The sequence below is a fragment of the Macadamia integrifolia genome, unplaced genomic scaffold (assembly GCF_013358625.1).
Source record: "Macadamia integrifolia cultivar HAES 741 unplaced genomic scaffold, SCU_Mint_v3 scaffold3457, whole genome shotgun sequence".
In the NCBI taxonomy this organism is placed as follows: domain Eukaryota; kingdom Viridiplantae; phylum Streptophyta; class Magnoliopsida; order Proteales; family Proteaceae; genus Macadamia; species Macadamia integrifolia.
Window position 1 is genome coordinate 1 of NW_024869517.1, and position 14605 is coordinate 14605.

A 14605-nucleotide genomic window follows, 5' to 3' on the forward strand; every position below is an offset into this window, starting at 1 on the left:
CCACATAGGGTAATGCAGCTATCCAATCATAAAACACTTGAGGGTCATGCCTACCATCATACTCCTTGAGGTCAAGCTTGACTTTCTGTGAATCTCCTGAGTATCTCTAGTGTGTAGGTCATTCAGTGTCAAAATAACCCATTATGTGTTCTTCAAAAGTAGTTTGCTCTACAAGAACCCTCTGTGGTTCTCTCAGATTAGGGATATGTCTCTTTAGGGGTGTCAATCGGTCAGGCCGGTTCCGTTTCGGTCGGGCTTAATCGGGCTTGAAGACTTTTAAAGGTTGCACCGTGTCCGCCCATTTAACTAATCGGGCTTAGTTAGTGAGGGCATGGTACACTTTATATTCGGTCGGTCGGTCTCGGGCTATTAAAATCGAGCCTTAATCGGGTTTTAGTCGGGCCTTAACGGGGCCACGGACATGTTTAATGTTAAACGGGCGTAACCGGTTTTTAAACGGGTCTTCTTTAATATTATTGAGCAACAACGCCGTGACGGACGATGGGGTTTGGTTTCCTATTTTTCATTGTCTAAATCTGGTTGTGGCTATTCTTTTATTTGTTTTAAACTGGTTGGACATTTCATAATCCATGCTATGTACAGTAACATGGTTAATTTTGCAAAATAAAATTTTAAAGAAAGAGATGATTGGATGAAAATGCAATGAGAATGCTCTCATGTGGGATTGCCCATAACTACATATGGATCTCAATAAATGTATTGATTGATCCAAGGAACCTACTCTCTTCCAAGTCACATATTTAAAAACATCACAAAAAATCCAAAGCATTGATCCAACATCCTCATAATTAAATTATTTAGAAACATCATAAAAAATCCTAAATCCTTATCCTGTCCAAGCATCCCACAATTAAAATATTTAGAATCATAAAAAGTCCTAAATCCTTGTCCAAGCATCTCATAATTAAAATATTTAGAATCATAAAAAGTCCTAAATCCTTATCCAAGCATCCCACAATTAACATATTTAGAAATATCACAAAAAATCTTAAATTCGTATCCAAACATCCCCAAAGTTAAATATTTAGTTACATGACTCAAAATTATCCTGATTTCGTCCAATCTGAAGTGCTTCAACATCAATCCCACCTAATAGAAAATAGATGAAGTATAAACATTAGTAAATGTAAAGATAAAAGATATCGAATATGTCATAATCAAAGAACAAGAATGATATTACCTGTGGAATTTCACCTAACAGACTAAACATTAGCTGCAGTAGAGGCATTAGAAGATCTTTGTGTAGGTTCTACTGTAATATTAGTATCACCACTCACATCCAAAGACAACACATTCCCCAAAGCATTAGCCAAATCACTGGCATCATCAACCGGTTCAGCTTTAAAAGTGTACAAAATGAAGAAGAGGACATGTAAGATGTTAAGATTATGACAAAAAAAATGCGACGAAGCAACATTTGTTTAACGGATGAAAAATGTATATTTACATAGTTTGAAATTACCTCTAAAGTCTACTCCGAACATCCAATCTCAAAGGCAAATCAACGCTTCAGCATTTGTAGGCAATAGCTTACTTCTGTATTTGTCAATAACTCTACCTCCAGCACTAAAAGCTGATTCAGAAGCAACAGTTGATACCGGAATAGCCAACACATCACGTGCCATCCGAAAAAGATCACGATACTTTGATCCTTGTGACTTCCAAAAGGCCAATACATCATAATGCTTGATCGGATCTTTAATCCTTGGCTCTTCTAGATATAAATCTAATTCGGATTTATCTTGTATTACAGTAGTAGTAGAACTCTCATACATAGATAGCTCCTACAAAACAAAATAATCAAAATGAATAATGTAATATATTGAATTAAAATATATGTTTTAAACAACCAAAAAAAAAAACATAATGATTTATACCTCCCAATCTAAAACATCTCCAACTGTATTGTCCTCAATAGCATGTGATTGAAATCCCCTCTCTTCCTCAGTTATCTCCATGCACCGGTACTCTTCAAAGAGTCGTGCTAAGGTCGATTTCACAAGATTAAACTTTTCCATTGCTGTTGAATCCAAACTGTATATCTTATCAAAAGCATACCTAACAAAGATTAGCTTGTAACGAGGATCAAATACAACAGCAATAGCTAAAATGATGCTATATGAGTCCCAATACTTATCAAACTTCTTTTTCATTTCTTGTGCCATCTTTTTCACATAGTCTTCTCCCTGATTTATCGTTTTCAACAAAGACAAATGTATTTTCCATACATTATGAAAATACAAATTTGTTGTTGGGTACTTTGACCCAGACAATAATTCAGTAATGTCATTAAAAGGCTTCAAAAAGGAACATAAGTGTTCAATCTTTTTCCAATCCTCATTGCTTGGACACACTTTAAAATTTTTATCCACCAACTCTAGTTGTTGAAATGCAGTCTGATAGACAATGGCAGAATCAAGCATGTGATAAGTCGAGTTCCACCTTGTGGAAACATCTCCATGCAACCCTTTCTAACTTGGTATATCCAATTGTTTGCAGCATTCAAGAAACTTTACTTTCCTTGCTTGAGATGGCTTCACATATGCTACACTCGATCGAACAAAATGCACAGATTCATCAATGCACTTCAAACCATCTTGTACAATTAGGTTCAATATATGAGCACAACATCTGTTGTAAAAAAACTCACCGCTACACAACAATGCCTTCTTTAATACCAAACATTTTTTCAAGTGCTCAATAAAACAAAGGTTAGCACCGGCATTATCTAATGTAATAGAGAACAATTTCTTCTCTATGCCCCAATCCAACAACATATTTGAAGCAATTTCACATATATTAGCTCCTGTGTGTGGGGGTGGCATGATGCAAAATTTCAATAATTTTTTATGTAGTACCCATTCTGTGTCAATATAATGACAAGTGAGAGAAATATAGGAGTCAGTTGTTACAGAAGTCCACAAATCAGTAGTCAATGACATTCTACCATTGAAGGAACTCAAAAAATCCTTTATCCTCTTGCTTTCTCTAGTATGCAACTTCAAAATATCAGCCATTTGGGTATTCCTACTAATAGGACTAAATTGTGGGTAAAGATAAGAAATCAAAGCCCTAAACTCTTCATACTCGACGAATACCAAGGGCAACTCATGTCTGACAATAAGTGTGGTAATCATATCTCGAACTACATCTGCATCAATCCTCTTAGTTTTCAGTGCCATATTCCCATCACCTCCACCCAATAACATTTGAGCAACATCATTATTTTTACGCTTGAGGCAAGACTTAAGATGTCTCCTCAAACTACCAGTGCCATTGATAGATGAGTCAGCCAGATATATATTCCCACAAGCCTTGCATTTTGCTCTCTGTCTTCCATCGGGATTTTTGTCTTTAGGGATATTAATAAACTCTTTCCAAACTATGGAAGTTTTTCTCCTATTTCTTGGTAAAGTACTAACTGTAGCAGATGAAACAACTGGTCCAGTATTATGATCAGATGCAGTTCTTGAACTAGACGGACTAAAACCATTCCCTCTGTTTACTTCATTAACAGACATCTGAACTTCTTGATCTTTTTGATTTGACATTATGCAATTCAACTGAATAAAACAACAATAGACTACAAAATAATAAGTATAAATTGAATCTTCCTCAAAATAAAACAATATTGTTCAAATTCAGGTTAATAAGACTTAACATTTATTCAGTAAAAAATAAATCAATAATAAAGATTTGTAAGAGTTTAACATTTGCTTGATGATCTGTAACAAATATAATAAGCAAGAATTCCACACTGAAAGAAAATTGGAATCCATGGTCAAACAAGAATATTAGTTACTTAAAAGGAAAAAATAAATAATTAAATAAAAGAACAAACATTTTGGAACTCGAATGCAGCCGCAAGGAGCAGAGAGGTTAGTAGGTTTTAATTTCTTTCCCTTCTTCTCCTTTTCATATTTCACTTGGAGTATGGTGTTTTACTGGAGAAGGGACCTTTTGACAAAAGGACAGCAGACTTGCCCATGTTGCAGCCTTGCAGGTGCTTGTTGCTGTTCCACTTCTGTGGTCTGCCTTCAGGGGAATTTCTTTGGTCTTTATGCTTGTATATGTTTGGAGCCGGGATTTCCCAAATGCGCGAGTTAGCTTGTATATGAGGAGCTCTCCTTGCCTTTATATAGTTTTAATACATACATAATCAAGGTAATATACTGCTGTCCCGATCTCAAGGTCATGGCCTTAACAAACAGCTGTTTAAATAGTAAAAGATGAACAAGTAGTATTTATTATCTTGACGGGTGGGGTTGCATTTGTTACTTCAAAATGTTGGAGGAACAGAAACAATCAAGAACAGGGGAGCACAAATTATGTCATTGTTTGGAGGGTGTGGTTAAATCAAGAAGCCTACTCACTCAAAGTGGAAGGGCTACCAGGGGAATCGTATGTTGGAAAAGAATCCATAGAGGTAAATCATCTCATCTCATAAAACATAGCCAGTAATTCATCTCAGATGGTTGGGTAGATGTTTTGGAGCTTCCTGAAAGACATGCTGTATGGTTGGGCATGTAATGCCAGATCAAGAAGGATATGGTGTCCCCGATCAAGAAGGATACGCTGATACCTACAAAATCTCCAAGTTGCCATACCTAATGTAGTTAGTTAGCTTCCCCTTTCAAATTTGTATCGTAATGGTGGGAGGACATCTCTCATTGCCCTTGCCATGAACATGACAGATGAGTACTTAGTTGTGAAATAGGACTTAGCTTCAGTACTTCATTCTATTTTGTTTAACACTCATTGAAATTAAGGGGAAGATCCAAGTAGAAACGTACCTAGAAATGAAGATTGCTTGGGCTTGGCGACTGGCAAATCGGCGACAACGGAGAATAGAGAACCACAGCGGCGGTCGCAGCGCAGTCGCCGTAGTGTCAAACGAAGACTTGAAGAGAAAGGTTGAAGATCGACTTGGGCTCGGCGACTGGCGAATCAACGACACCGAAAAATGAAGAACTACAGCGGTGGTAGCGGCGCAGTCGCTGCAGTGTCAAACGAAGACTCGAAGAGGAAGGTTGAAGACCGACTTGGGCTTGGCGAGTGGCGAATCGACGACAACGAAGACCACAATGGCGGTCGCGGCGCAGTTGCCGTAGTGTTAAACGAAGACTCGACGAAGAGAAAGGTTGAAGACCGAGGGACTAGGGTTTTCGGTTTCTTTGTTTATTTTTTCTTTTTAACTCTTTCATATGAGGGTAAAATAGGTATCTTACAACCGGGCCGAGCCAGGTCGGTGCAAAATAGATCGGTCTCGGTCGGATATTAATTGACCAATCTCGGTCGGGTGCCCGACGGTCCAAGTATCAGGACTGAGACCGACCATTTATAAACGGGCCAGGCTCAAGCCCGACACGTTTAATAAATGGGCCGGGCCAGGCCGGGCCGGACTATAAATGGTCGGTTCCGATCGGTTCCATCGGGTCGGGCCACGAATTGACACCCCTACCGAAAGTCACTGGTCAAAGACCTTCCCTTCACCCACAAAAAAACCAAAAAATAAAACTTCCCTAATGGGCTTCATGGAGAGAAAACTGAAATCCAAACTCCAAAGACAAGTGGAAGTGTGAAAGAAGAAGAGGTTATTAGCTTTGATAACCGAGCTCCCAAGGGACTTCTTCTCCTGGAAGTTTTAAAAAGGTTGAAAAAGGCTTGGAGTGGTCTGTCTTTGAGTATTACGTTGAGTTATTGTGGACTGACATTCTAGTGTCTCTTAATATACTCAACCAAAAATCCATATAAGCAGTAGTAACATTGACTTTCCTTAAAATAAATAAAGATATCCCCCCTATGTTCATTGAAGGCCGTCGGTGATGTGGGGATCTACCCAGTCAAAGCATATACACTTCCAGAAAGTCAGATTTGGTTGATTTCGATTTTAATTTTGGATTGATTTCATGAATAGTCAATAAATCGACTTTTGATCAAGAAATTGAAATTGATTTGATTATATCATTTTAAAATATTTTAAGAATATAAATCTATTTGGTATTCTAACAGATTCACAATATTTATTTGGGAGAGAGATGAAGGTAGTGGTGGAGGCGGAGGTGAGGCTGAGGCCGTGAACAGAATGGTGGTGATAGGGAGGTGGTTGTGGTGGCGACGGAGTGGTGTTGAGAGTGTGAGACCATAAGGAGAAGAAGAATATAGGGCCCACATGATAAAACTTATGTTTCTGAGGTATGTTTATGTGCAAAAATAACTTTTTTGTATTTCTATTTCTCAGCATATTTCTGGAAAAAAATGGATTTGATAAATGCAGTAATTTCTATTCTGTGCTAGAAATGAAATAGAAATATGTTTCTTAAGAACATAGTAATTTATGTGTAAAGAACTTATATAAATTTATAAAAGTTTCATTAAATATTCAAAATTTTAGCATAGGCAGTGATGGTGGTTGTAGATGAGGTGGTGGATGAAATTGCATTGAAGGTATTTTATTATTTCCGTGAAATTTTTTTGCCTACCAAATTAACCATGAGTTCATTAAAGTGCAATCTCCTATTTGTCTTTTTTGTTTATGGGATAGAGAAGCTTCAAATTGTAGCTACTTTTTTTTTTTTTCTTGTTTCTCAACAATTTTTTTTGTCCTGATTCATTCCTAGGAACAAAAAAATGAACCACTGTTAATAAATGGATTTCTATTTCTTTTTCATTCCAAAGATAGAGAAATAAAGAAAAGAAAATGTTATTAAGGAGGCCTCTTATTTTTCACAAGAAATTATTGTTTTTTCCATCAAATTAAACCATGTGCCCGTCAAAGAGAAAGAGTGAAATTAATTTCAATTTCAAAATTGAAATTAATTTCGATTTCAAAATTGAAACAATTTCTCAATTATTTTAGAATTTCTAGTTCATTTGATTGGTTTCTTTGAAATAAGGTGCAAAAAGCAAACCAAACAGTTTTTGAAATAGAAATCATCCCATGAAATTGAATTAGGAATCATGCCAAATCAGGCTTCAAAAGGTTAGTGAATTTCTACTATATTCTTTCCTATTCCTCTATTGATTCTAGAAGTGGACATGAATTGGCCAAAATCCTAAAAATTAGAATAAAGAAAAAATATTTTCTTATTAACACGTAAGGTCTAAATAATTTGTAACCTTATTTTTCTTCTCTATTTTTATTCTTAAAAATTATTTAGTGTAGTTCTTAATGTAATGGTGAAAAGAGAATTTTAAAAAGTAAAAAATAATTTAATGCAATAGAATACAATTCCTACGTAAAATGACAGATTTATCCTCTATTTTGAGAATAAGATAATGAGCAATGATCTAAGGTATCGGCTATCGGTATTGATGGATAGGGATCAGTATCTTGGGTAACCAAAGGATGAGAGAGAGAGAGAGAGAGAGAGAGAGAGAGAGAGAGAGAGAGAGAGAGAGAGGGGAAGTGAGAGAGGATGATGGTTCAAATCAAATTGACATCACTTTGTACTTTGGGATTGCCAAGAAATATATGCAATAAACCTCTTCCGGCCTGTACATTTAAATTAGGGAATAACCATCAAAGCTAGGAATTTGTAGTTGGCACATTAGCTTCATCCATCTATTGTCAGATAAATTGCATTTATTGTTTATTAAACATTTAAGGCGTTTCTAGCTTTTCACTTTTCCTTCCATTCTTATGGATAAAACTAAGAAAAAAAAAAATCTATAAGGCCAAAACCAAGTGTCATGGTTTGAGAAATTGGATCGAATTATTATAAATTGAATAGATTGTATTGATATCAGCCTTGACCAATTCTTATTCTTGGTTAGATTGGTGTTGATAAAGGCTAAAACAGTAAGAAAATAAATGAGTTTTGACCTGAATCCAGAGGTATTTTTATTAAATTGGGACCAATTAATCCAAATTGGTATCAGATCATTGTTGGCTTTAACCGATCCCAACCCCTATTTTAGGGATGTGAATTTGAAATTGAAATTGGTTGCTGAAATTGAACCGAGTCATTTACACTGAAATTATGAAACTGTTTAATAAATGGTTTGATTTTGATTTTAAAATTGAAACCGTGGTTCGATATTAGTTTTAAAACTGAAACCATTGGTAAACTGTTAAATTGATTAACATATACTTAGTAAGTTTAAGTCATTAAATGTTAAGTTTATATTCCACAAAAAAAAAAAAAAAAAAAGTTAAGTTTACATACATTTCAATGAAAAAATTAAGTTTACATCAAACAACTATTGAAAAAAGCATATATAACAATAAATAGTTCAATTTAATGTTAAAATTTGCATCTATTTCATTCAAAATTTTATAGGTAAAGAAATTGTTTAGATAAAAAATTAGAAAACATAAGAAAACCATTTAAATAGAAACCGTTTTGTAAATAGTTTCAGTTTTAATATATCAAACTGTTGATTAAATGGTTCGGTTTTGATTCACCTAAAACAATCATACATTGAATCAAATCGAACCATTTGCACCAAAACCGAATTGATTAACACCCTTACCTTGTTCCATCTTTTCAAATCTTGCCGATGCCACCAACAGTAAGATTGCTTCATTGCAACCCAATGGTTGCGTGTTCTAGTCGGAAAATTGCCTCTCTACGAAACATGGTTAAGTCTACATACATTAGGTCCCTCAACCTAGGGGTGTCATGGCTTGACCCGACTAAACCTATCGGGACCGACCGTTTATAGACCAGCCCGGCCTGGACCGTTTATTAAATGTGTCGGGCTTGAGCTCGGCCAGTTTACAAACAGTCGGTCTCAGTCCTACTACTTGGACCGTCGAGCACCCGACCGAGACCGACTGAATAACACCTGACCGAGACCGGCCTATTGTGCATCGGCTTGTCCCGACCCTTTAATGATTGTAGAATACCTATTTTACCCCCCAAGTTAAAAAGTAAAAACTAAAAGTAAAGACATGTTTACATTTTAAATAATGGTTATATTTGGTATCATTTATTGATTTATTGTCATTTTTTTTGGCTTACATGAGTGGGCTGGAATATAAGAGCACATTTTAAAGAGGGCCCATTTAAAAATCGGTAAAAGCCCGTTTAACATTAAACATGTTCGTAGCCTGGTTAAGGCCCAATTAAAGTCTGATTAAGGTAGCCCGATTATAGCCCGAGGCCAACCGACCGAATATAAAGTGTACCATGCTCTTAATAACTAAGCCCGATTAATTAAATGGATGGACACAGTGCAACCTTTGAAAGTATTCATGCCCGATTAAGCTTGATCGAAACTGGACCAGCTCGACCGGTTGACACCCCTACCTCTACCCCAGACCCCACAATGTGGTGTAATCCTCATGAATTGGGACATTCTTTTTACAAAATAAAAAATTATAGAAAACTAATATCAGGAAAAAGCGAAACTGATTATAGCTTTAATCAACAGTTGTTGGCAACTTTTTCCTTCCAACTCCAGTGGATCATAGCCCCTTAGGGTTTGATTCCCCTGGACACTCACTTCTAAATTTCCTTCACCCAAATGGACCGTTTGGTAGTTCTCATGAGGCTGTACCAATGACCCTTAGAGTTTGATTCCCCTGGACACACAACTTTTACCTATGATGGCAACCATTAATATCTTTCCGAATCCTCTAGAAAGGAAAACTCTCCCAAAATGAAGCAGAGGATGAGGCAGCACAAATTAAAACCCTTCGGAAATTCTCTATAAACTTGTTTGACAGATTTGGTCCATCTTTGCTGAATGTGCCTGGAGAACGCACCCTAACGTGTGAAATGATCATTCAGAATTCCCAACTCACCTCCTTAAAAAAGAAAATGGTGAAAACAATGAGTGATTCTGGTGAAAGTGAGACCTTCACTCATAAGGATTCCCGACCATGGTTTCAAGTATCAGTATTGTATCGTATTGATAGTATTAATCATATCGTATTATTATCAGCTGAGACTAATACTCGATACTTGACCGATCTAGATTGATTACCCATATCGTTTCAGGAATAAAACAGTATAAACAATATACTTTTAGACAATAGTTTAACAACTTGGCATCCAAAATTGTGTATATTTTTTGTCTTTTCCTTTTTTAGTCTCAAGCCCAGTAACGAAGTGGTACCATTAATACCTAGGGTAGCTTATTTCTATGCTAAACTCCACCCAAAAGTAGAATGAAAGGATCTCTTCTAACATGATCTGAGACAAAATCCCATACCTTGGGCAAGACAAGAAAAATAGAAGAGGAAGAAGTGCTTTGTTTTAGCGCACCATTAGAGGATACATATCTTCCACGAAGAAAATTGGCTAGGACTGATTTCTCTAATTTTATATACCAGTAGAATTTTGCTAGCATATCTAAGTTTAACTCCTTGAGACGATGAATGCCGAGCCCACCCTCACACTTAGGGCCCGTTTGATTTTATTTTCAGAAACGGTTTTTCTGTACTCAGAAACAGAAAAACATCATATTTTCTGTTTGATTTTTTGGTTATGTTTCACCTATTTATAAAATAAAAATTGAAATTTATAAATATTTTTGTTCCTAGAAACAGGAATGAAGAAATAGCTATTAGTTGTTTTTCTATTTCTTAAAACAAAAAGTGACTGAGAAAAATCATGAAATCTAGTCCCCAGTCCCGACTCCCGACTCCCGACTCCCGACTCCCGACTCCCGACGCCCTACCCTCTCTATCTCCTTGTAGCTCTCCACAAGCTGCAACTCTCTCGCGAAGCTCGACGACCGTCTCTGCTCTCTCGCGAAGCTCGACGTTCTCTACTCTATTGGAAGCTCAACGTTCTCTGCTCTTTGCGAAGTTCTCTTCTCTCGCAAAGCTCGGCGTCTCTCAGGTATCATTTCGAGCTGATTTCATCTCTGTAATGGAATGGAACCTGGATTGGATGCGGTTAGGGATTTGCATTGCAGTTTAATTACCACTCATCTCTCACCTCTCTCTCTCTCTCTCTCTCTCTCTCACACCTCTCGCTGCTCACGTTTTGTATCGTCGCTCGGTCTCGTCAATCTCATGAAGGAGAAAATCAGTTTTGTTATCTTGGTTACTGCTAGACTCTAGGAGTCTGTCGGACCATGTTTTTGGAGTTGAATGTTGCAATTCCAATACAAAATCTTTGCAATAGAGTCGTTTTTTTGGCAGTGCATTTCATATGTTTGATAAAATGATGCAAAGCAAAGAGGAACAACAGAGGGAGTTGAGAGCCCTCTCTTACCTCGTTCCTTCTATTCAGCCAATGTCTTATAAAAGCCATTATCAGGGCTTCTGGGTTGAAGATTCTTGGATTGGAAGCTTTGATATAGAGTAACGGCAGAGGGAGTGTGTAAAGTACAAAGGAGTTCTACAAGGTTGGACTTACACTCCCCAACTGTTTGATTAAAAGTCGCTGTGAATTCATGGACATTGGTAGTGAATAATGACTTGGCAGTCGATGTATGCAGTATGGTAAGCCACACAAAATTGTCACTGGACTACTATTTCAATACTTCTTGCGATGTTTAACTTCCCTTTTGTCTTCAACTCGTGTGAAACTTGAGGTTCCACTGAAGAAATTGAACAAACACATAGCATGGTAAAACCAACTTCTTATGTGACTGATTTTTGTTGAATCCTTTGCTTCACATTTGTGGTCAATATGTGAAGATCTACCTGAGTCAGATGCTCAATTGGCAAGACTACTGGTGGAACCCATGTGATGAAGCTGTAAAGGCTTGGAAACATGTTTTGAGGAGTCAATTTGGGAATGATTTCAATCAATGATACACACACACAGCACACAAAGCAGGTTGAGGAATGTATACAATGCCAAGAAAGATGGCATAATCTTGTCTACCATGTAAAAGAGTCAACACTACCCATGCATGAAGCACCTTGTATTGCCTACAACAACAAACATTTTTTGCATTGCTGCTTTTTATCAAATAAGAATGTGGGATCGTTGGCATGGCTAATCAAATCCATGGAGGGTTCTGCAGGAGCACATGATCGGCCTAGGAAATCGAGGCAGTAGCCATAGCATCAGCTCTAAAAGATGCAAAGCAGCAGCTCCTGGACATGTATGGTAAAAAATGAAGATAATGGATCTTGATCTTGGTCTCTCTATGATATTCTACTGGACATGAAAGTAGCTGCAGAAAACTTGTATGTATTATAATCTATATGGGGCCCACACGGTCATGTAAGAGAGAGAGAGAAAACATGGAGAGGGCAATGGTACAATGGCGTTGTGGGATCCGCAGCGGCATATGAGGCGATGGATTAGGGTTATGTTGCCCATTGGTTTAGGTTAGATCATCTCAAAATAATTGACAATAATTCAACAAAAATCAGTCACATAAGAAGCAGAGGATTCAACTATAATTAATGATACATGCATAAGAAACCGTTTCTTGAAACAGAAAAATCAAACACTTTTTTAAGGTAAAAAAATTGTTTCGTGGAACAGAAATGGGAGAAACCGTTTCTGCTGTTTCTAGACACAGAAACGATTGAAACAAAATCAAACGGCCCCTTAGTCTCACATAAATTTTCTCATTTGGTTATTGCTTTTGAGGAATTTGGATCTCGATTCCATATGAAATTTCGGAACCACCTCTCCATTTTTGAAATAAAGTAGGCAGGCCAGAGATAAATAGAGAAGTTGGGTGGACTGTGATTGCTAGTTCGATCTGCACAAAATTGTTGCTGATGTGCAGGATTTTATATTTTTATTTAGTTTTGTTTCTCGCTGCAACCGTTCCAAGGAGGTATAAGAGGTGGTGGGTCAAGATGGCCAAAGGGGAAAGTGTCTAATTGGTGTTATGGATGGGACAATCAATCAATCAATATTTAGGTGTGGGTGCGATTACTCCATGCATCATGCGAGGGACCCATTTAGTAACCCACAATGAAGTGCCTCTTTTAGAATATTAGGGATATTGGCAATGTCCGTGCTCGTGTGATATTGCAGATTTTAATTCGAGAGCAGCAGCAGCCTTCCTTTATATGCATTATGGAGCCAAAAATTGCCATCAATTGCTGCCCTAAAAAGTTATTTACTGCCTTGGACAACTTGGATTCCTGTTCAGGCTGTGTTCAAGTTGTCCCAGCCGTTGGATAGTGGGAGGTAAATAGTTGAACCCCATGTCCAAATTTAATTATATAAATAGATCCACAATTTCTTAAACACAAATAACTAAACATTCCAAGGGTAAGGCAATATTGGTCTTCAATAATAAACATCGTAGTACATTCTGCTTTGTCCTCCTTTCAACCCCTCTTGATCAAAATGGGTGTCATCCCCCTACACTCATCTTCTTTGCTAGTAGTACTGCATCGCACTGACTTCTTATGGCTCCGAAATACACGCAATCTGTGCCAAGGAACGGTCACTCCTACCATTTGGGATCACCAAGTCATTCGAGTCTTTGAAGAATGAGAAGCCTGTTACCAAAAAAAGAAAAAGAAGAATGAGAAGTCTAGTATATTTTACACAGAGAGAGAGAAGATCGTGAATATTAAATAAAAAATTATAAAAACGAAAAGAGATTGAAATAAAAATGAGAAAAGAGAAGAAAACAAAAGGCTGATGGAAGAAAAGGTTGTCTGGAACCTTTATGCCATGTGTTGGCTAACCGGAGTAGCAGGAGAATAGCTAAAGGTAGGGGTGTCAATTCTGGCCCACATCAGTAGGTCTGATCAAGCCCGACACGTTTTAAGCTTGATTAATAAATATGTCGAGCTTATTAAATTGGCATTTATGGTGCAAGTAGCTAGCCCGTTCAGCGTCCGAATGAATCGACACGTTTATATGCCTGGCTTGAATTGACTCATTGTAGCCCGACCTAGCTCGACCCCTGTAATACTACATAAAATTCATATTTTGTTACTATTAGTGATAAACAAATTAAGCTTTCTTACCTTTTGCTTTGTATAGGATTTGATTTAATTAAGCTTTATTTTGTAAATTGTGAAGGCCATAATCTCTTTTTTTTTGTAAGAATAGCCATAATCTCATATCATTTCTCTTTTTTAGTGTAAACTTGCCTCACATATTTCTGGGCATTCAATCAACTTAAGAAAAAAAATTTAGCGTAGCCATGTTTAAAGCCCGTTTAGACTTAAATAGGTCTGTAGCCCAGTTAAGACCCGTTTAAGGAATCCCGATTAAAGCCCAACTCCCACCAGCCCAATTATAAACCGTATCATACCCCCCAAAGCGAGGCCCGTTTACTTAAACGGGCATTCATGGTGCAAAGCTTTCAAGTGGTCAAGCCGATTAAGCCCGATCGAGACCGGCCCGGCCTGACCGGTTGACACCCCTAGCTACAGGAGAGGATCCAGGCTCTAAAATAGCACACCAAAACCTGCATGTGCATCTGCCAAAGTTACCATGGGTAGCTTATTGTAAACCAGTGTGGATCAGGTCCTCGTATGGGTATCATTCTTGTACAATGTTTGATTCACACTTTGATTTCACTGAAAATAAAAATCAATTAAAAGAGGAGAGAAATTAAATGGAGTTCAAGTGTGAATCAAACACCGTATAGGAATACTTGATCTGGACTCATTGTAAACCGTACCATCTATCATAGAGTTTCCTCAGGTAGAACTTCTTATTTTTTGGTATCTTTTTTTCTTTGGTATACT

General features: G+C 37.2%; 2 protein-coding genes across 2 annotated transcripts; both read right to left on the reverse strand.

Moving 5' to 3' along the window:
* Nucleotides 1–982: 982 nt before the first annotated feature.
* Nucleotides 983–2486, reverse strand: LOC122068149 (zinc finger BED domain-containing protein RICESLEEPER 2-like). Its single transcript, XM_042632018.1, has 4 exons — nucleotides 1899–2486; nucleotides 1484–1805; nucleotides 1216–1360; nucleotides 983–1110 (listed from the first exon to the last, which is right to left on the reverse strand). Exons 1-2 carry the CDS (start codon nucleotides 2442–2444, stop codon nucleotides 1512–1514), a joined length of 840 nt encoding a protein of 279 aa, XP_042487952.1. The 5' UTR covers nucleotides 2445–2486; the 3' UTR covers nucleotides 983–1110; nucleotides 1216–1360; nucleotides 1484–1511.
* Nucleotides 2487–2492: 6 nt separating this feature from the next.
* LOC122068148 (zinc finger BED domain-containing protein RICESLEEPER 2-like) lies at nucleotides 2493–3572 on the reverse strand. Its single transcript, XM_042632017.1, has one exon. The coding sequence runs from the start codon at nucleotides 3570–3572 to the stop codon at nucleotides 2493–2495; it is 1080 nt and encodes a 359-aa protein (XP_042487951.1).
* Nucleotides 3573–14605: the final 11033 nt, after the last annotated feature.